The sequence below is a fragment of the Berghia stephanieae genome, chromosome 13, assembly GCF_034508935.2.
Source record: "Berghia stephanieae isolate SIO BIC M18660-M18661 chromosome 13, UCSD_Bste_1.3, whole genome shotgun sequence".
NCBI classification, from domain to species: domain Eukaryota; kingdom Metazoa; phylum Mollusca; class Gastropoda; order Nudibranchia; family Aeolidiidae; genus Berghia; species Berghia stephanieae.
This window is the reverse complement of record NC_088372.1, coordinates 16,868,978-16,893,317: the sequence shown is the minus strand read 5'-3', so window position 1 is coordinate 16,893,317 and position 24,340 is coordinate 16,868,978. Positions and strand designations below refer to the sequence as shown.

Here is a 24,340-nt window from a genome sequence, read left to right as displayed (position 1 = left end):
TATAATGCTTTGTAAAAGCAGTAAATTGATCTCTTCTAATGCTATGAATAAACATAACAATGTCGCGATAGATCCGTTGTGCTAAATCAATATATTCATTTCTATGTTTTTGACGACATGTTGGTGTCTTTTGTTTGGGGCGTTGAGTTGTTGATGAAAGGTGTATTTCACATTCCATTCTTGAAAAAAAACAGCGAATATTGGTATTTTATTAGAGAGGATTTTTCTAAGGCAGTATTGCAAGGGGCACTGTTGTATAATTTACATGTACACAGCGGCGATGATGATGATGGCATGGCTGGTTGTGGTGAAAAAATATGGGACTCCAGACTCATATTATGTCCATTGCGGATTAGTGGACTCCATCAGCAGACACAGTAAATAGGACTAGTAATGCTTTTGATTACTTTCAATGACTGTTTCTTTATATTTCAGAAGTCCCTTAAATGTTGCTATTAATAATTTTGCTTTTCATTATTAAACAGACTTGTACACGTTACACCGTAATTTAATTTTTGACAGATTTTGTTTGATGAAGTCTTGGAGCGTAAAATAATAGTTTGAATGATGAAAATTGGGCATTTGAATATAAGCCCAAAAATGCTTCTTTTTAAAAATCTGAACTAACAAAATTAAACTCATTGTTAGGTTGTGCTTTGGTTTCTATTAATCCCCATCCCGGGGTAACTTAGCCACCATAGAAAATATCCAATATCTGAGAGAAATATTATTTGAAAATGTCCAAACATTGTCAAGTTATTTAATTTTATCCTCCTCAGAATATAATAATCTGGTTGCAAGCCATACGGAATCATTAACAAATTACACTGCCAAATGTGTTCAAAAGTAGATAACTTTTGAGTACGTCAAATGATTCTTACCAAATTTTGTCATTCAATAGGAAACAAAATTGAGATGTGAAAAATATGGTTAATCTCATTGGGAGGATAAGACCAGTCTTTCGACGGATTGATACCGATAATACTTTCTGTAAAAATTACACTCCTGTATCAGGGTGATGGAATCTTATATATTGTCTAAATTTATGCTGGTCGCCCAAATATGTCACCCCATGGTTTAAGGGACCAGGTTCACAAGAAAAAAAAGTGGAAAAGGGCTAATGACAAACTGATTTCACGATAATAGTGCTTTTTTATGGAGAGTTTATTGAATTTTCTGACACTTTTTTAAGTTTTTAAAATCCATCCCAGTAGTTTTTGTTGTTGTTATAGATATTCAAAATTGCTCACACCTAATCTTGGGGTCAGTAACAACAAATTGTAAAATTTTGACTTTCGTTTTGAGGTTAAGATTGATTGTTCTCTCTTATAAAAATACAATCACCGGTCATCTTTTGTGTCAGTTCTATTTCTTTCTTTTGTATACAGAGAGGAAAATTCAAGGCCTCTTTTTTAAATAGCGTTCTTCAAGAATACAGAGTTTTGAAGCCATTTTCTGATCAAAATTCATTTCATAATGAATTCCAAGAAAAGTCCTGAAGGCGATTTGAGTGTAAATCGTTCTCACTGTAATGTCAGACCAAGGAAACATGAATTTATTGGTAATCGATTTATACATAGATCTAATGAGAAAAAAGGTGTTGTTTATGTTCGTTGTGATGGTACTGTAGTTGATCGGAGTGAGGGAGCTGTTTTGGAATGTGCTAATGAGAGTTATGTAGTCAATTAATTGTGTTTAGGAAATCAGCCTGCCACACCCAATTCTCGAAGTGAAGTAAAATTGTATAATGTGTATGATGTGATGGATGAGCTATCAAAATCAGATTGTAATGATGACATGTTAAATCAAGTTGTAGATGAACATTAAAGTGAGAGTGGGTTTAGAGATGTTGATATAAGCTTTTTAAATGAACAAATTTCTTCCAGACTCGTGTGTAATGGGTTGTACAGTTGAACTGAAAGAAACTGAGCGGCGTGGGTTAGGAAGTGTGTTTGGTTTTGATTGGGTTACCAATTGTTCCTTCTAATCTAAGCTTTAGTTACATTTTCATATGATCCTCTTATCAATATAAATGACTCGGGTAGCGTTACTGTTCATTCCGTGAATCATAGAGCAGCAATCACGATGCGATACGTGGGTGGTGGGTATAGGGGACTTCAAGGATTTTGTGTTATGATGAATCTACCTCCCCCTGTTCAGAAGTCTAGTTTTAAGAAAATAAAATATACGATTCATGAGGCTGTCATGAAGTCTCAGTTTGAAATTTGTCAAAAGGCGGGTGAAATTGAGTTTAAAATGTCAGAAAGGCGCGACGAAGGGAGGATGAGAGGGACATTAACGTGTCAATGGACGGGACATACACTATATTACTAGAGGGTTCTCGGCAAATTGTGGGCGAGTGGCCGCAATAATGGTTGTGCGACAGGGAAAGTATTCAATACTGATGTAAAATCCAATGTATTTCTAAGTCGTGCGATTGGTGGAAAGCTAAGCAGGGGGAAGATTCGGAAGAGGTCGTAGCATGTAGAATAGATTATGGATATTTTATTATCTTTGTAAAAAATGATGTTATCATCTGCCAATAACGAAAAAAAAAATGACGCGGTGCGAAAAGAAAAATTGTATCGGTCAATCATATCAATAGTCTCTTTTGTAGATTAACTTCATTTGTACATTCTTGCAAATCATCGAAACCCTAAAAGAAAACTCTTTTATATAACTTTGCGCGCCGTGAATAGATCTGTTCCAGTTTTATCAATGAAAATCTAAAATTATCACAAAAATGCAATTTTTCACATCACAACTTAGCACAAACACATAAAACGCATTTATATCATAGATAACTTGTTCTTTAGTGGTATATCCAATGGGGAAGATTGTAACTTTAAAGCTCTACTATTCACTTAAAATCAAACCTTCAATATTTGGTAAATGAAGTAATTCTATTACAAAATAGGTTCTTATACATTATTTATATTAGTTAACCCTCTCCTTACCACCTATTGGAAAATCGTCACATTTGTTGCGTTGCAACCGTCACTTTTTCATCCAGATTTCTTTTTGCTATAACTATACAATCTTGACATTTTGTAATAAAGAACATATTGGCGAAATATATTATGTATTGAATGTACTTGTTGCTTTTATGTTTGAGTAAGAAATGTTGTGTTGGGTGGGTGTGAAGTTTGGGGGAAAATTTTGAAAATGGCTGGTAAGGAGGGGTTAAAGAATGAAAGTTTTCGAAATGCCAATTTGATCTCATGTTTTATATTATTCGCTTGATAAGTTTAAGGCGAAATTGAATTACGCTTACAGTCGCAAATGTCATCACTCTTTTGGTGATGGTGAGTCAAATATGGTTGCAAAAAAATAGAAACAAAAGTAAACAAATTGAGCTCTTAGAGCAATACCCATTAAACGTACTCAAAGCATTTTGCAATAACGCAACACTAAACATGTGGGACGAGAAGACGTGAGGCCTGTTTGGCGAAATTATATTTTTTAAATATTTTCGAAGGAGATAATGGTGATAATGTACACATGTACTCATACTACACCAGGGCATGGTGAGAAAAGTTGATTAAAGAGCCTTTTCCAAGCACTTAACCACGCACCTCTGAGAGCAGGACTCGAACACAGCACTTTTCGATTGGCAGGCGAACAGATCGTGTCAAACCACAAGACCAAATAGCAACACTTTGGTCCTTTCCAAGGGCAAAGTTACGAGCTCAATATCGTATATTTATGGCATCAAATGTGATCCACGAATCATGAACCGACGCTTGGTTTATATTGAATATAAAACGACAAATTAGAATAATGTCGTTAATTCTTTATTTTATTGTTAAACCAGCTACTGTACACCACATTGACAAATATCCGAACTGCTTATTTAATTTAATTTGAAATCTAAATTTAATTTTTGTGAATAGATCTCACTGTGTCTTACTGTTTAGGGGCATTATTTTGAAAATAAATGAGATATACATTAAAATAAAACCCCATCCGTTTCTCTATATTAAAGTCCAAAAAGAAAAGGATCCTAAAATCGGGGGTCAGGCACCAGAAGAATAGCTGGATGACCTCTTATAATAATATATTATATAGTTTGTACTAGCAACCCAAAATATTTTCGATATAAAACTATTCATTAATATTTATGCCATTTTCGCACAACACTGAATCTGTATTTCAGCTACGGCTTAAATAACATATTTGTAATTAGATGGGTCAAAGAAATGAATAATCCTTGCAAAAACAAATCTGCGGCTTTTTTTTTCACTGTTAGTAGTGGATTCTGTGCCATTCTGAAGCTAGCCGATAAAGACCGGGAAATACATGGTAGATCTACCCGAATCATAACTGGGGCCCAACTAATCCATGGAAAAAATGCCGGACGTGAAATAGATCAAAAAGGCTTATGATAATACAGAAATTAAAAAAAAAATAGTAGTACTCCACCCCTAACCCTAAATAGTAATGTGTAATGATGTCATGCTTACAATAATCTGTCTGATATAAGTTGTAGTAAGAAGGCGTTTTTTCCAGATGTTCCGTTGTGATTGAAGGAGAAGACGAAAATAGAACTTTCATTCTTTTTAGTTAATTGTGACATTCTTTTCATGTATTCTCAACGTAAATCACAAATTGTGGGATATAAATTCAATATTTAGCAGCTAAAACTTCCCCGAGTAATAATGTTATGAGTCTAGGAGTAACATTATCACGCATACAAAAATGTTTATTTTTCCAATTTTGAGTTTTTCATTTGGACGATTTGATATAATTCCAGCACTTACTTACCCGAACCAGCGACAAGCTGATGTCTAGCTCTTCGGTCATGTTAGACGTCTTTTGTTGCTGTTCCAGATGACTAACACTGATACTTGGATTTAGCGAGAGTATCTTTTTTCAGAAAAAAATGAGAACCTGGTGAAAGTTGTGAAATTTCATATCTACAATATTCACATGTATCTCTTTTTAATCTGGGAATTTACATCACAACAAACAAGCTACATCGTGTCTTTTTGTTTTATTGTTGGTTAAGATAATGTGAGGTGAGATATTTTCTAATGTTTTGACAATTTATGCGCATAAAGTTTATGGCAAGGAGTAATAATAAAAATGAGGATAAGAGAAAGCATGTATGATTTTTGCATCAGATCGAGTTTTTCATTATTCACTCGAGAAGACAATGTTTCCGCATAATGAGAGAAGATAGCTAGACCTAGAGCACACAACGCCCAGCGTTTTTTTTTTAAATCATGATACTATCTACAGCTAGAAAGCAATGACGTGAGGCAATTTGAGATTCATTGAATTGTTTTCTTGAGTAAAATGATTTATTTTCTCTGTTATAATATGAAGAGAATATTATGGAAACACTTGATATTAACTTGAAATGTATTATAATACAAACCCGTTGAATGAAACTTGCTCAAACGGAAAACATAATTAATTTGTTAAACTTGTATACCGTCCTTCAATTATAAATCGATAAAAATGATCCTAATCTGACGAAACTTAAGGGTGTCTTCAAGAGTCTCAGGTTTGAGAGTTTTAGACAAGATCAGGGTCATATGCATCGATCGATATTTCAACAATGAGTTTTTTTTTTAGTTTACGAATTAAAGATGTGTTGTTTTAGATTCCGACATGATCCTAATAGTAATATGATAACTTCTTAAACATCGCACCAAAATAAACACTCAATAATACACAAACAAATCATTGCAGATGGTGGCAAAGAGCACTCAATAAATACACCTAATCCGCTATGTGCGGCTATGTGGTATTGGGTATGACACTGTCAAGTTAATTTATATACATATATATATATATATATATATATATATATATATATATATATATATAAATATATATATACCATGACACCAATATTCTCAGAGTGATATTGGGTAAAAACAACTTCACAGTTATCCTTAGATTATGAGGTTTAGGTTGCTTCAATAATAAAATGCGAAGAAAATGACATTATTATATCGACATCACAATAATCAATGTTCATATCATGTAGGTTCTGACATCCATGGTCACTAACAAGAGCACACAATGTCATTTATAAGTAAATTGTTACTTAAAATTATCATGTGGGAATAGCCTTTTAAAATGACAAAGCACAATCGATACATCCCAAATATAATTATATTAAGGAAAGATAACAAAAAGGGGAAATAAAATTTAAAGGAAATAAAAGCAAAAACAAAGAGAAGCCAAAGAAAACATCAAAAACAATTCAGTCAAATTAAAATGCAATAATTTAAATTATACTAATAACAATTACGGATGGCAACGAAAAACAACCGTCACTAACAAACTTTCCCAGAATATCAGCTGTCCCGAACAGTTGAACGTTTCAAACTGGTGCGAAATGAAATAATCACATTGGCCACGTGGAATATACATACATTATATCACTTATGAAAATTTGAAAACGTTATTCAAGAAATGAAAAAGTTCCAAATTAACAACCTTGGAATCTCAGAAACGACGTGGAAAGGTGGATTAGTTAAAGAAGATGATTTTAAAACACACATCAGCAATATAAAGTTTGAATATTAAATATGGTACAGAAAAACCAAGGATTAATTCGTTGACTGATTACCTGATTAATTTATTTAACGTTAGATTAACTGACCAATTGATAATGATGATAATTTTTGGTGTCGAATTACCACAATTGTAACAAATTAAAAACGAAATGAAAATGTTTATGTTGTGTAGGTCGCACGTGTGAAAGAAAGAGAGGACGAGAGAGAGAGAGAGAGAGAGAGAGAGAGAGAGAGAGAGAGAGAGAGAGAGAGAGTGAATGAGAGAGAGAAAATAAGTAGGAGTGAAATATCTGTTCAATGTTATAGTTATCATTTAACAAGTGTAACCAAATGACAAATTGACATATTTATGGACAATAAAGATCTATTATTATTATTATTATTATTATTATTATTATTATTATTATTATTATTATTATATTATTATTATTATTATTATTATTATTATTATTATTATTATATTTATTATTATTACTATTATTATTATTATTATTATTATTATTATTATTATTGTTATTATTATTATTAGTATTATTATTATTATTATTATTATTATTATTATTATATTATTATTATTATTATTATTATTCTCTCACCGGCTTCTTGAGATCACGGATTCAACGCACACAAACAATGCGAAGTTAGTTGGCGATCATTTATGCTTTATAGCCAATGTTCTCAACACAAACATGTAACATAGAGGAAACGAGGTAGAGTCAACAGGAAGAAAAATGAATTGATTGTGTAGTACTCATCCCTACCACTCCCTAACACTCATTATTTTGGTCATGTGGTTGTGATTACTTTTGCCAAAGCATTAGTTACTTGTTTCTAAGACAATCAACAGCCATTTGATAAAATGGAGTGACGTCAACTTGTTTATAATCCTAATACCCTTGGCTCTTTGCCTCATTTCATTCCGTATGTAGACACAACAGTGTGACTAATGTATATTGACGGGGAACAAACTCGCTATGAATGACATAAGGGATAATATGCACGACAATTCGTAATTATTTTGATATATAGATTATTGTTATTTACAAGGTTCAATCGTCGATATTTGCAATGATGTCAACGTGATAGAGCATTAGTAAATTGAACTATTTGGATAAAATTGATAAACATTTACCAGAGCTATTTACCACCCCACCTTCCACTCCCATTGGCATCAAAAACAAAACAAAACAAAACAAAAACGTGACACTATTTTATTATAATATATAAATTAACACTGAATTACATTTGTTATAACAACCAAAATTGATTTCAATGGTTTCATCAAACTGAACATTTTCTAAAAATAAAAATAAATGGAACAAAATGTCTGAATAAAACTGATGGGAGAATTCTAATTCTACAGCTATTTGCAAAAATCTGTCACAATTTTTGTACTATCTATAATTATGATTAACGTAGCAGATTGTTCTTTTGAAAATCATTCTACCTAGAATAGAATAATCAACATCTCACAATATTTCTTTATTAAACAAGATAGAAATAAGAGGGAAAAAGTATTTTGTAATACGCCCCCCCCCCCAAAAAAAAAAAAAAAAAAAAAAAACTAAATAAAGAGAACCCAACAAACAAGACAAGAAAAAAGAAAACAGAAACAAAAACAAGTGCAAAACACTATGATTTGCAACATCTTAAAAATCACTCTCTGTCCTAAGGCAGGCTAGCGTATCCGAGGAATCGCAACCGATAGATAGTGGATTCGAAACTCGTACAGGTTGCTGTGTTAAACCATTTCAGGAATAAATTTAATACCATCCGTTTAATTAATTGTTAAAACGTTTATTGCGGTTTGAGTTTCTCAGAGACAAGATGTGTTGCTGATTTAACCGTCTAAGTTAACACTAAGCTTCCAAAATATTTTCTCGACAATTGGCCGTAATGCTCAGGCAGGCGTTTACACAACCCGCAACCTCGGAAGTTTCAACTAGAACGATGAAAAATCTCAGTTCGTCAATCATCCCACCGCCTTATCCAACAGTCGGGACTGTTTGTCAATGATGCAACAGCCCAAACCCGTTTTTTAGTCGTCAACCTTCGTAGAGAGAGATATCGATAGAATGCGCTTGGCTAAGAAGCTCACAACACTGTCATCCGGAAGTACAACGGGCCATGACACAAAACTATGTGCAACCATAAACGTTTATAGTCTGATTAATACAGTTTAGTGAGAATTACTCATAAACGCGAATGGCAAAAAACAATAACAAAGACCTGAGTGGCATCAACTTCGAACTATCTATATAATATTGACATGTGAGGTAACTTTTCTTGAAGTGAATGGATATCTTACAAAAAATTCTCTTTCTATAATAAAATGGAGCAAATACAACATAAAATATACGCGAAGCTGATAAATAAGAATCAATGTTTCTTTTGATTAGTAACGAGATGCTTCATAACACGCCAGGGCCCGTTCTAATGAAAGCAGACTAACTTTAGTAATTTACTAGTCTAGTAAATGACTAGCTAGTCTTTAGCCCAAGCTTAGTAAGTGTCTAAAAAAATCGGATTCAATGAGCATTATTTAGTCTCGGACTAGCTGGACTTTAGCCTAGAAATGGGCGTGACAAGTCCTGGCCTAGTCCTGACCTCGCCCTTGACTCTATCGGTTGTTTTGTGCTGCTGTTTGGGTTCTTCTGACGCAAAAGATTTAATCAGCGCCACGTCCGCTTTCGTTTTGTTTAGATTCTATTTCCTTTTGAAATTCATTGACGAAAATGGAGCACAACTAGAGAACAACTAAAACTTTTCAAACCCTGAAACTGCAGCCCTCCTGGAAAATACAATTATGTCGAGATTGCAGCACTCCGTGACAGTGCGAAAAAAAGAGAAGTACATATATTTTTTCTTTGTCACTAATGAAATGAATTAAAAATAGGCTATAGCACGGTCACTGACACTGGGCATCTGTAGGACTGTAGACTAATACTAATACACCACCTCAAACATTTGTCAGTCCATATCTTTACTTTTATGAGGTCTATTTTCATTTTGAAAAGTTCAAAGTGAACAACTAAATAACGCCAATTCAGTGGTGTATTTGGTCTATCGTGAAATGAAATAAAAATAGGCTACAGCACGGTCACTGACACTGGGAATCTGTAGGCTAATACACCACCTCAAACATTTGTCAGTCCATATCGTTGCTTTTATGAGGTCTATTTTCATTTTGAAAAGTTCAAAGTGAACAACTAAATGGCGCCAATTCAGTGGCGTATTTGGTCTATCTTCACGTGGATAAATATTTTATTATTGACTTTTCCAAAATTCCAATACGTCATTCATTTGTATGTTGTGATCTATTTTCCTTGATTTCAGCTGTCTCCGCTCTAAACTATACTTTTCTTTCTCAATAAATAATTCATTTTATGTTTGCAATATATTACAGAGATGTTGATTTACTACATGTAAAAATTTCAAAGTTGTATCTGAAGTTGTTTCTGAATTATACTCGATTATCCATTGAGATGCTGTGCTTTCGTCACATTTTTTCCTATTATTAATTATGCTATATATAGATTTTTCACCACATAAACGGTCATAACTTTTTAACCAGTTGAGATAGAGCAATAATTTTTTCACTCTAGTTAATGTTTCACTCCCCTTTATTTTTCTACGCTAAATTAATACCCATAGCCACTATTTTGAAAAATTCTTGCAAGTGCCTACTGTAGGTCCCTGCCACTCACAATGTTGCTTTGTATTTGTATACCTCTAGACTACTTTGGATTGTGTTTATCTACTTCCTATCTCCCTGCTCTGCTCTCTGATCCACTGATCCACCCTTTTACTACTTGGCAACCCGGTCTCGGGTTTCTAAAAAAAAAAGAAAATTAATGAAAAAAAAGCAGGTTGGCATGTTCAATGAAAATTTTAAAGCATCATAATAGCCGACATGGCACCCATAATTTATCAATAAACAATATAAATAGATGTACTGTAGTGCGGAGGTTAGGCAATAAATTCCACCCTTCCTCTTTGCCTCTACTAAGTGGGGCATTGTTGTCTTGTAGTATGACACTTGCGTTTGGACCAGTAGGCCCAAGATTCAAGTCTCTCCCTGAGTGGTTCAAAGTCGAGTCATTGAAAAAGGCTCCTTATTGAGTAATTGGCCATTAAAAGTAATGACTCTGTCGGGGAAAAGTTGTGATATTGCTGTGTTGCTATTGGCTTGGAGCCCCTTACAGAGCTTTAAGCATGTTTAGAAGTATACAATCTAGCATCTGTGTCAGTTGCCACAAAAAATGACAAAAGTTTTCAACTCACTTGAATATTTAGAACAAGTCAACAACCAGAAGAATTCGAAATGAAGTGGAAGTGAAAATAAACTTCTTTCTAAAAGTAAAAGGTTGTTTGTTTTTCTTTTTTTTTAAATTCCCAAGCGGTGTCTTTATTTATTCTTCTTTTTTTTCAGTGCAAAAAATAACAGATAATCGCTGACGCGTCAAAAGTTATAACCGCAACAAACGTAAATGCTAGGATAATGCTCTTTATATATGCTCAATTATTTTTTTTTTGTCTTTTAGAAAATATTTTAAAAAACTAATAGTAAATGAAATTCTACCACAACATTATCATATTAAAAAATTATGAAATTTTGAACAATTAGGAGACTAATTTAATACTGTTCTGGTTTAGGGCAAGCCGTTTACGGGTTTGGGGCATGAGCATACATATTTGGGGTGAGGGGGTTTGGTATCTATTTTCGGTTTTTAAGCAAGGTTAACTGATAATACCTCATATGTATTTACATCAAACTAACAAAAGATGTCAAATAATTGAGTTTCTCAAACAGTGGAGAGTTTCGTGTAAGCAATCTGCAGTTAGAGCTGTTAGAATTTGAGGTATAGAAAAGCATACATATTTAGGGCGACCTATCCTTGTACATTTGATAAGCAAGAAATAAATCTTCACCCTCTCCAGTCGGACCCTACAAATATTTAATGATAAAATGCCAATTTAAGAGGTATGACTGATAATAATCTACACTCAAAAGCATGACATTTTTTATGCAAATAATTAAAGGATACAGACTAATTATACAAGCAAAGTTTGCAACAACGAAAATAATAAATAAAGATTTTATGGCGACAAAAAGCAATCAATAGAACTGATTCCAGTGCAAAATGAATGTCCTCAACAATCTCATTACATAATCGTTGATTTACATATTTTTTTCTCCTTTTTCATTGTCTGGAAACAGATCAGAATGATAATCAATGTGGAATTCTCAAAAACCGTTCGGTGATGGAGCTAAAAACAAATTCAAGGACACGAAAAGAATAGTCCAAAGTCATGTTGATTCTGTAAAGCAGACCGGAGGGGGAAACCAGGACCCTCTTCAATCTTTACTGAACAAGTACCGGTACTCGTCATTATTGGCGAGTGTTGTACCATTGTTGATGGTATTTAAGGTAAATTTCTGCAATTATAATAGTTCCATACATTGTTCTGTATACAAATGTAAAAGGCTGTCATCTAGGAATTCCATGAATAAAGTAGTAGTAGTAGCATATGGCTACACCTACAAATTTATTTCGTCAACCCAGCTTCTAAAGTCTTCCTCCGCCCTAAGGACGGTTTCGTAGCCACCTTCAAGTTTAGTGACTGGACAGTGGAGGACGATGTGATCGCTGGTCTCTGGGGCTGCCTGACATGAATAAAGATAGTACCTTACAATATTTTAAACAAGTAATTTGTACTATGTTTGCATGCATCTTTTGTGGTCGTCTAATATTGACTCATCCTTACAATTGCCTATGCACAGATTCATTGAACAATATTTTTCTCTAATATAACTATCCTCTTTTGGTAGTTAAGTCTCAAAAGTATATCACCTCTATTGCATATCTAACAACTGCCTGTGGGACACATTTCCTCTTGATTTTTTTATCAATTTTAAAAACATTAAAACAATAAATGAAGACTGAAGTCGAGTATCAAAACAAGATTATTCACATTTAATAATTCAATGGTAGTTAAAATCTTGAAATTTACTTTACACCATCAATCCTGAAGTACCTGACAAATTATATGAATATTTCAAATTTGAAATAAGTGATGGAGCAAGAGCTTTGGTGTCATAAGGGATTGCCATGTATTTTTTATCACAAATCGTCAAAGTGGCATCACGCAACATTGTATTGAAATTCCACTTTGAAATTGGGTCCTGTAAAGATTTATTTTGTTTCATTAAGGCAAGCTAATGGCACAGCGAGTTATCATGCTTGCATATGAATCAAAGTGTCATGGGTTCAATTCCCAGCAGATTTGTTATTTCTGGGATTCATGGGTCTCAAGATCAGAATATAAGATTACATTTGGATGCATTTCATGGTGAAAAAAAAAGAGCCAGAGACCCGTAATTATATGATGCAAATTTTACATTAAAAATCAATTGACATCGTATCATATAAAAATTGATATAAATAAAATTAAAATCATTATAATTTCATAACCATTCACCTTTTAAAAAAAACACCACTGTGTTCCTCTTCATTAGGTTTGTAATGGGTAATCTGGACTTGAAAAGCAACTTGTGAATTCTATACTTCATTTAATTCAAATTTATCAGCAATTCTCTTTACAGTAATGGGCACTGAGAGTTTGGTTCCGAATCCCAGTCCAGCCAGAAATATTATTGACATATCTGACTGTAATCTTGGAGATTACACCATAAGTAATTCTTTTGCTACCAAGTCATTAAATTATTGATAGAATTTCACCCGAAAGACTAAAGAAAAAAAATTTTTAATGAGCTTTTATATATAGCAATAAACACTAAACGTGCTCAAAGCGCTTTACAAGGGGTCCCTGACCAACAGCAACATTAACATTTAGAACGGGACATGACGTCTGTTAGGCGATATTACAATTTTTCGGACAGAGACAACACTGTTAACGGCCAGGTAGGTACTCATTTTACACCTGAGTACTTTGAGAGAATATGAGTAAAGAGTCTTTTCCAAGGACTCAACTATGCGCCGAGCGAGTGTCATACCACAAGACCACATAGCCACTAACAGTGTATTTAACTTGACAACAGTACTAAAAGGACTATCACGGCTAACAAGTTGGTCAAAATGGGGGACATTGAAGTTACAGTGGGACCATGAAGTATAACATAAGTGTGGTTGTGTGATTTTGTTTAATCAACATTTTTATTTGTTTGTTTTTAATGGTTTTTCGGCGCTTGCAACACGTTAAGGTCATATCAGTGCCAATAAAAGGGAAGAAAATGGGATAGCAAAATGTTCTAGAATTATAAATCCTCTTCTGTTTTTAATTGCTTGCGACATATTTAGGTCATTTCAGCACCAGTAAAAAGGATGCAAATGGATAGTCAAGCAATTATAGATTAACAATTCAAAGCACTAATAAGTAAAACAAAAAGGGAATGGTTCTTATATGGAATAGATGTAGATTCCAAGAGCATGCCATCGGTGGACTTAGTTTAAAGTCACCTAAAAGCGTCGTCCAGGCACAAGCACAGGTCCCCACTAAGAGGAACACACTCAAATGCTTCCTTATCACATATTATATGTGTTTTAAAAAAAATACTGGTTCCCCCTTAGAGAAAAATACTCAAACAAAAAGATGATTTACAAGGAAATAAAACAAAAATGCATACTGTTGCTGAGTCCATCGTAATCTCAAATATATTTATATTAACACTTTTAAGCACTGACGAACAGTTTATAAGGATTTGTTTAAAAAGTGGGATGTAGTTCTAAAATCATCTTAATTAAATGGCCAGCATTTCATGTTGCTTAAGGAGATAACATTCTTCAAAAGTTTTTATCATTCCAAATTCTGGCTTTGGCCTGAAGACAATGTGGTATCAGAGAAGTTTCAAAATGAAATGACGTTTTTGATTTCAGCACCACTTGATTTCATAATGTGGCCAGTTTCATAATTCACAGATATAAACATGTTTTGTTTCAATGCAGTGAAAAAGATGTTCTAAAGATAATTTTTCCTCCACAGCTTCAACACTAGCCAGACAGATGGATATGAATGAGATTAATGAAATCAGTTTTGTTGATTGCTCTGCTGTGGAGTCAGTAGTTGTAGTAGATGATTTGTCAAATCACTTTCAAGAGAAGACAACAGAAACTCTTCCCCATACACCAGAGGAGTGGAATGCCTCAGATGGCATCAGCCAAAGATTACGGCAAGCTGGCCCCAAGAGGAGATGACAGATCACTGACAATCCATTAGTGGATCAATGGCTGCAGTCAGAAATTTTGAAAAACAATTCCATTATAAAAAAAAACAAAACAACTCCATTGTTGAGCTAAATACCATAAAAATTGAATACATGAAATTTAAGATGAGGCATATTAATTATGACACTACTTATAATTAAATTATTTTTTATATGTTTTGATATTATAGCTGTCATCTGCATTTTTTACCAAATTGGGACCTAAAATTTACCAAAACTTGCCCAAAAAAACCCCAAAATTTGCCAAAATATTTGCCGAGGAGAACTAAGCGTTTCAGTAAAAATTAACACGCGATACAGAAAAAATATAATATATATAAAAGACAATTTATGACATTTAAGGAGGCTACATTTATTATTTTACACAATGTAAAGCGAATTATGCGCCCAAACTTTCAGACAATCACACACACACACACACACACACACACACACACACATAGACGTAAACTTTCAGTCAGACTCATCAAAGGCCTAGTTTTCTTTTACTACTTATTGTAGTAAAGGAAAACTAGTCCTTTGATGTTGTTTTCTGTGAGTCTACGCCTTCTGAAAGACAAGACAAGATTGTAAAGAGAAAAACTTCGCTCAGCATCAGCTGACGAGCATGTTGAGAAGGCATACTGAACTAGAGAACTAGAACATAATCTGCCACAGACTTCCAAAATAGGGTCAGATCTATAATTCCAGTATCAGACTCTCTCACAGCACCGGGCCCCAGTTTCTCAATATACCTCGTGAACTCATGCTGAGGAATATCACAAAAATTGGAAATTGCAGTGTATGCAGATACACTGCGAGCATGAGATCATTATCCGTAGAGAGTAGCTTACCTTGGTTTGGGCCCAGGCAAAGCTGCAACATTTCTCAAGTTTCGCACATTTTTTCTTCGTTATTTTGTTTTCGCTTCCTTTTTTTCCCCAAAATTTGCCACGCGATTTGCCAATTATCCCAAAATTTGCCACGATTTGCCAATTTTGGGAAATTTGCCCAAATTTGCAGCCGCAAAAAATGCAGATGACAGATATAGGAAATTAATCCATGTACCTATGAAAATCACACCTGGGAGTCTGGGAGCGTTCACAAATGACGTCATCATCCATGACCCAATTGGTTTCTAATGTCTTGAATCTGAATATTAATTCAATCACATAAAGCAATCCATGGAGAAATGTTTCAATACATTTGTCCGTAGTGTAGAAAAAATTGGCCTCATAGTATCTTAGAAAATCGCAGTTAAAACCTGTCTTATGAATTGCCTTAAACCATTTTTTTTTAAAATGGTTCTTGAGATTTTTAAATTGTTATTTAGAGTGGTTTTAGTCCTGTATTTATCTCAATCTGTACTTTTGATAGAGCTGATATGTTTTTGTTAAAATTTACTTAAAATCGCATGCGTGCAGTGTTTAAGGCCTATTTTTTCTACAATCACTCCATTGTTCCTTATGTTATTGGTAGAACAAGTCCTCTGGAATAAATACAGATTGTTATTTTGGCCTATTGTTACAAACTTGTACAGTGGCATGGCGATTTAAGACCCTTATCACAAATGTGACTTGGGACTATCCTGGGCTTTGGCTAAGCGGCTGGTATAATGATTTATACAAAAGGTCTTACACTTTGTAATTGTCTTATGACAATAGGGCAGCTAAAATTTGATTGCTCAACTCAGGATTTTGATGACTTTAAAAAAAAGAAAATTTTAATGCCCCTTTGTTTTCTGTTTGATAACCGACTCAGGCATGAGAATTCTTGTTCAGTTTTCCAATTCATATCAGACCCATTCCAGAAAAAAATACAGTGAATGCACTTTAATACTTCCTGCAAAACAGGTTTGTTTTTGTTTTTAAGGGTTTTACAGCACTTGCAATACATCAGCGCCAGTAAAAAGGAGTAAAATGGGATAGTCAAAGAGTACTAGATGCCTGATAGGCGACTTGTAGTTATATGATATAGAAATGTGTTTCCATATGCTTGAACAATAATTAAAACTGTGACATTTATGTAGCTCAGCACAACAAGAATACTGCACACGGTATACTTGTAGAGTGTTGTACTACATTAATGATTATATTTATTTCCTGATTAGAGAGGTTCAACGATATTTCTAAAAGCTCTATTAATCAAAGTCAGCCTGGCTGCCTTGCCAGCAGCAAGACGTTCTGTTCAGATGCTCCTTCCTGAGTCCCAATAGGAGAAAAGTTATGATTGCTGTCATCATCATCATTACGGTTGTTTTCTTCCATGGGTAGGCCAGCATCAACAGCAAAGTTGTGGAGCCTAAAACACACATAAATAACCTTTCAGGCTCTGTCAGGCGTCATTCTGAGCTCGTCATGGAGACAATTCCATCTTCTTTTAACCACTCCAATTACTCTGTTGAAATGACAATAATTGCTTGTACATGTACACTTAAAACCAATTAAAATTAAATGAACCTCCCTCTCTCTCCCTCTCTCTCCCCCCCTCTCTCTCTCTCTCTCTCTCTCTCTCTCTCTCTCTCTCTCTCTCTCTCTCTCTCTCTCTCTCTCTCTTTTTTTTTTGCTCAGTCATTTAATTAGAATTAGAAGGGAAAAAACTATAATGGTTAATCTGAGTTCTTCAAAAAAAAAATTAATGTTTATAATAGCATGACAGTGACAGTATGATTACAACTATTTTTTGGGTTAATTTTCTTTTATTTTCATTGATCATTTGCAAATTGTATTGTTAAAGTGGATATAAAAATAAACCTGAAATATTAAATTTCAAACATTTTCAAAATGTTATTGTTTCCTGGAGGGTGGGATTATATGACTGGTAAAACTTACCTTTCAATTGTGCATTTTGTGATATGATGGGCGGTGTTAAATGCCTCTTCTCCTCTATTATGGGGGTTTTGGTATTGGGGTCATTAGCCAATTTCTTAACATATAACGACTGTCTCCAAGGATCACATCATCCAAAGCCCTGCGATGTGGATTCTCAAATGCAAAGAATAGCCCAAATTTGCATCATGCACTGAACCAGGCCACTTAGGAACCACGTTTGTAACTTATAAAATTGCCTCAGAGACGACCTAAAAATGGGAGAAGGAAAATTATGCATATAATAAAACCTGCAATAAAATCTAAATCAGGAAGTGTAGTCAACTAACGTACAGTACAGCTCGCGCACAATTTCCTCATATAAAATAATAAAATTCCCTTTATTCATCCCATAGGAGAAATTTGTCTCAGGGTTATTCCAAGGGAAGAATGGAATAACCCAGGCGTCAGGAAATGAAGATGGGATGAGGGTGGGGGAGTAGTAGTTATTGGGTGACGTTTTAACAACCATGTACTTTGTGTAACATACCATGACGACTCAACAAAAGGCTAGTGGGAGGCAAGTGACTGACTGATCAATATGTTGATAGAACTATGCCTAATAAAGCGAATGACGTGTGACAACTGACAGATTGAGTAACTGTGCATGATGAAAACTTATTGGGTAATGAGCTTTTATGTGAAGCCTGATGGTGTCTTTTATTATCATTGGGACGGTGCTTTACTATTACTAGGTTTTGAAGAGCATTTAGTAGTGGTAGTTGCTGAGAGTATTGGGATTAGAATGGATGGAGGCAGAGCATAGGGGAACAGAGGAATAAACCATTGCATTGTTCCAACGCCCCTTTTTCTGATGTAATGTAAGAGGTAGAAAGGGGAGGGAGGAGATAGTGATAGTCGGAGGGGTTGTGATTGGGTAGCTAAGTCTGTCAGATCTCATGAAAGTACTGTGTAATAGACTACCTTCCTATTCAAAGGGTAGCAAGCAATTGTTATTGTCCGTTTCATGCCACAGAAACCGGGATAAACCCTGGCTCCTTGGGCTTCATGCCTCTGAAGGACTGCTATTCATTAATTTTTTTTTTTTTTCATTTCAAATATTTAAAGATATTTAAACGGGTCTTTGATGTGAAGTTGGTCCCTCTAGCTCAATTATTAGGGTATTTGCTTTACATGCTAAGGGCAAAGTAGAGATTCTTATTTGACCCCACTGACCACCCAGGAATGATGGGGAATCTGTATTTGTTAGATCTGGTGGTAAGTTCCTTACAATAAACCTGTGTCCTATCCAAGGGGTAGCAAGCAATTGCCCCCGCTACACCAGCCTTGCAGCTCTGAAGGAGTGAAGGAAGAACTATTTGATGCGATTACTTTCAGCATGATGTCTTTGTGCGGATGTGGTCTATTGGTATGACACTCGCTTTTGGATCGGAAGGTCCTGGGTTCGAACCTCGCGCTCGGCACATAGTTGAGTCCTTGGAAAAGGCTCTTTACTCACATTCTCTCACTGTACTCATGTGTAAAATGAGTACCTGGCCGTTAGCAGCGGTGCCTTTGTCCGAAAAATTGTAATATCGCCTAACAGGCGCATGTCTCGTCCTACATGTTAAATGTTGCTGTTGACCATGGTCCCCTTGTAAAGCGCTTTGAGCACATTTAGTGGATATTGCGCTAAAGAAGGCTAAATTTTAATTATTTTTTTAAAATGTCTTTGTACTTGACGCTTGTGCCTCACCAGTATGGTCTTTGCTTCGTACCCAACAGATACCTAATTCGAATTTATACCATGGCATGTGGCCATCAACAAGCTACCTCTCCCTAGCTCAATTTGCAGCGCTGTGCTGCGGTTGACACTGGAGTTATTCCAGTATTCCCATTGAATAAACCCTAAGACAAATTTCCGCATGAGGACTATTAAAGGGAAATTTATAATTATTATTTACTTTATTGGGAGACGGTTCCTGTATCACATCATTCATGTAATGACGTAGCCAACTAGTAGCAAATCATGGCATGTGGCATTGAAATTAGAATGAATGGCGAAGTGATAAGAATAAGTAAGAGAGGTGTCAATTATGCGAAATGACAATGGAGTGTGTGAGTGCCTGTGTGTATGCATGTGTATCATATTGTACACAAACGTAACTGTCAATGTAACAGTAAATCTTCGGTGGTCGAAATAACAGGGTGCATTAAAATAAAACATTGAATTAATCAAATCCTTTTTTACATTGGCTAGGTGAAATTAGTTCAAGTAAGGAATGGAATGACAACTAAAAATAATAATGAAAAAATTTGGGATATTCTAATGAGTTCAAGTTCAAGGAAACTGTACTCGAATGTATTACTTTCACTTTTTAAAGTCTATCCAGTGAAATATTTTATTTAAAAATTGACCGTCGACAACATCTTTGTAATGTGTATTTGAAGTGAAATTTTAAAACCACGACACAAGTTTTGAAACAACATATTACGATTTTTAACAGCTTTTGTATAACCGCAAGAGAGGATTTTTAATTGATTCATATTAAATTAAATTGAGCTCTATATAGCGCAATATCCACTTAATGTGTACAAAGCGCTTTACAACAGCAACATTTAACATGTAGGACGGGACATGACGCCTGTCAGGCGATATTACAATTTTTCGGACAAAGACAACACTGTTAACGGCCAGGTACTCATTTTACACCTGAGTGCGATGAGAGAATGTGAGAAAAGAGTCTTTTCCAGGGACTCAACTATGGGCCGAGCACGATCCTCCTCAGCAATTTGTCAGTCCAACTGTACAATCATTTTTTTTTCTTCAATTCTAAACTGGTTTTGCTAATGAAAAATGTTCCCTTTCAAAATTTTACAAGTACAGTGAAAATAATATCCAACAAGAGCTCGAAAATTGGTTAAGGGAATACAAAATTCAATAGTGCTAGAGAGCGGTGAAAAAATTTCCATTCCATGTCATACCAGTAACAGTCATAGTGGTTTGTGTGTGATGATTAGACAGATCTACCAACACTAACACTTAGTTTGACTAGTTCAGTTGAGAAGAAGAAGAGGAGGAGGAAGAAGTGGGAGAAGAAGATGAATATGATGATGTTGATGAAGAAGAACGAGGAGGTGTGAAGATGAAGGAGAAGAAGTCTTGGCACCGATTTTGGGTTGGATGCATGAGAATTTAAGAAAACTTCTCTTTAAAGATTAGTCTAGATAGTAGGAGATTAGAATTAAAATGAATACAAATACTAACCTTTCCTCCAGAGAAGACGATCAAGGTCATCTTTTACAAGATCACAAATTATATAAATGTGTTCACGATGAAAACGGAAATGTTCGTATACTTCATCGTCATTAAACGAATCGATAGGATTGAGTCTGGCCCGAAACACCCTCTTCCGTTGAATCAGTAGTCTCTGACGAATTTGAAACAGCACAGCTGCCGCAATTTTCATGTGTTGACAGTTGTTTTGACAGTACTGTCAATGACAGTGTCATAGTCATACGAATCACGTCATGTGATCGAGAGTAACTTCGCATTGCTTTACTTGGCACAAAAATAAAGAAAATAAAAGGGGGTAGGGGGTGTTTTAGCTAAACAACATAATTTTCATATTAAAAAATAAGCTAGTTGTTTGTTTGTTATTCTCTAAATATCTAAATCTAAACTTAAACTTCGACGAACCAAGCGAAGCTTAAATCTCAGACTCAGACTCACTGAGTCACTCAACTTCATCAGATTTATTAGTTTCCCGGACAAAAATGTGTGCTTTCGACGATCTATGACCTTTAAACCGTTTCCATTAGCATTGACAAATATCAACAGATTACTTTTGTCGTTATAATTCTTTTTCTATGTATTTTTATCTCCCGAACCGAGTCGTCTAACATTGGCCGCCATCTTTGTTGACGCCATTTCTTAGTTACTAGTCAGAGACTAAACGATCAAGTCCGACTCGAGCAAGTGACTAAATCTTGGCCAAACTTAGTCCGAAGGTGACGTGATTTTAGTCTGGGACTAGCTTAGTCATCTCACATTAAATCCGAGTTTTTCTAGTCATTTACTAAAGTCAGAGATAGTCCGGGACTGAGCGCTAGTCCGCGTTCATTAGAACGGGCCCAGGAATTATAGATATTACTTTTTTGTCATTCTTTGCGCACAGTATTTTGCAAGTTTTTTTTAGTTTCCATAAAGCACTAGTGTTTCTTAGTTTAAAAAAAAACATTTAATTTGTTTACTTTTAAACAATATTCCCAATCGAAAGTTGTTTTGCCGTTTATGTAGATTATAAGTGAGTTGATTTCTTTTTGTTTTTGAGTTGGGAAAGCTTTTGAATCCGTGAAATTATCACATATGTACAAACTATCTGGTGACTAAGCATTCTTTCTTTAGCTTGTGGTTTAGTTCCCACTCTGACATCAAATTCAATTAAAACCTCATTGTATTCCGGGTTGCTCCTTTGTTCTAGTACAAATTGTACAGCAGTGCTACTCAAAAACATGTTAAATCGATTGCATTTTACATAAACCGTTTCCTATTACATCTTTAGTATAGTTGAATTAAATAAAACAAATATATCTTCCATTCTTTGTCAGCTTTTTCTACAATATGAAAAGGTAGCAGAATTAGCCCATTATTAGTCAAAATGGATGAAAACCTATTTCATAAGGACATAATGAATACCACCAGGCAACCAACAATTGCTGATAGCAGGATAATCAGTGACACTTTACTGTACTATAGTCAAATCGTATTATATATTGGACTGTGTGGCATTATCAGCATTTTAGGTATCATCGCCAACATCCTCAACATTATCGTCTTCATCCGACAAGGTGTGCTTAAGGACAGCAGCACTGCCAGCCTCCTATCATTGTCAATTTCCGATTTACTGGGCCTTGTTTTCTTGCTATGGACATCTGTTTGTTTTCTCTTTATGTACATGCCAAACTTAGATTTGCCATTTGACATCGTAAGTGTTTTGGTTGTCACTGCAGTTCGTCCCCACCTTACGTTCGAACAAATATCGGGCTGGCTCACTGTTTATATCACATTTGAAAGATGCATGTGTGTTGTTTTTCCATTTAAAGTAGGACAAATGTTCACAGCTAAAAGAAGTGCAATACTTGTTATGATGATACCAATATTTATTGCCCTCACTGAACAAGTTCCAATGTTAATTGTGGAGCATTTAAGATGGTTGCCTAATTCATCCACCAATAAAACCATTCTGTCCATATATAGAAGTTCAAATGCCAATTCTGTGTTTTCTGTCACCAAGCATTTCAACTCCACATTGTCCACAAGTCTTAGAGTGATCTTGGTATTCTGTTTCACCGAGATCACAGCGTTACGTGTAGTTGCTTCTGGTAAATGGAGGAAGTCGGCATCAACGTCAGATAAACAAAATAAAACGATAAAAGGTAAAGCAAAGACGTCAGAGGATACAAGGATTGATCGTGGTATCGATGAACGGGAAAAACGTCTGGTTAAAATGATCCGTGCAATATCTATCATTTTCCTTGTTTGTTCAATGCCAGAATTAGTTTTCGTCTTAGGCGAGGATGTTGAAATTGAACTAAGCCCCGATGGACGTTACAGCAACCTGTTTTTCTTTCTGTACCAATTCAGCTTTCTTTTGGAAGGCATCAACGCTACTATAAATATAACTGTTTATTACCGACTGAGTACAAAATATAGGTGTGAATTTGACAAACTGTTTAGAATCAAGGTATAAATGAGTGCATTGTTTTCGTATAGGTGTCAGCTTATTTGAGCAAACAAATAAAAGAAAATGACTATAACTTTTTTAACGATCACGTATGTCTATTTTTGCTATGTTCAACATGCATTGAGAAGTTAGAAACAAATTAAAAAGAGAAACCGACTTCTGTAATCAAACAATCAGTCTTGAAGAAGCGTGTTATACTTCAACTTGCATGGTGATATTATTTTAACAGGTTCCTCAATAATTTTAGACCTCAAAATTGGATTCCCTCCGACAAGACAATGTATTGATGTATTTAATGGAAAGCGTATCAAGCACTCCTGAAATCAATTACCCAAACATAGTCAAGTATTATCAGATCAGGTTGCGCTGGAGAAATATAAATGCAGCCCTGTGTCCAGATAGAGACCAATAGACTATGTAAATATGCAGGTTACAACAAGATATGAAGTGAGTAGAAAAGTGCCAGAAGACAATAGAGAATAAAAAATTTTTTCGCGGCGGTGGTGGGGTTTGAACCTGCGACCTTATTGGTACGACAACTCCGCCTGGCAGGTGAGAGCGTGGCTCTACCGTGTGAGCTATCCACGAACACAAAATATTCGTTTCAAACCCAAAGTCATTTCTAGATCCCTCTCTCACCCACTTCTTGAGATCGCCGATTCGTTCACCACCATCGCGAAGTAATTTTGACCAGCAGTTAAGCTTAATAGCCAATATTCTCATCACAAACATATAACATAGAAACGATTGAGACATTGAGTATGCTCCGGTGTATGGGGTGAATTTTTAATTCAGAAAAGTGAGTGGAGCAGGCACTTATGTTGGTAACAACAAGATATGAAGTGAGTAGAAAAGTGCCAGAAGACAATAGAGAATAAAAAATTTTTTTCCGGAGCATACTCAATGTCTCAATCGTTTCTATGTTATATGTTTGTGATGAGAATATTGGCTATTAAGCTTAACTGCTGGTCAAAATTACTTCGCGATGGTGGTGAACGAATCGGCGATCTCAAGAAGTGGGTGAGAGAG

General features: G+C 34.9%; 1 protein-coding gene and 1 long non-coding RNA gene across 5 annotated transcripts in view; both read left to right on the top strand.

The window, feature by feature from the left end:
• Positions 1-23,487, top strand: part of LOC144958649 (uncharacterized) — a 27,024-nt gene extending 3,537 nt beyond the window's left edge. For 3 of the 4 annotated variants that reach the window (XM_078890761.1, XM_078890763.1, XM_078890762.1), the window contains exon 2: positions 22,176-23,487. In XM_078890761.1, the coding sequence (XP_078746887.1) occupies positions 22,226-23,317 (1,092 nt within the window). In that variant the 5' untranslated portion in view covers positions 22,176-22,225 and the 3' untranslated portion in view covers positions 23,318-23,487. The remainder of the gene's footprint in view (positions 1-22,175) is intronic. The other variant, XM_078890764.1, reaches the window with a different exon arrangement.
• On the top strand, positions 11,649-14,839 carry LOC144959330 (uncharacterized). Its single transcript, XR_013642600.1, has 2 exons — positions 11,649-11,965; positions 14,538-14,839. It is a non-coding gene; the product is annotated as an uncharacterized LOC144959330 (long non-coding RNA).
• Positions 23,488-24,340: the final 853 nt, after the last annotated feature.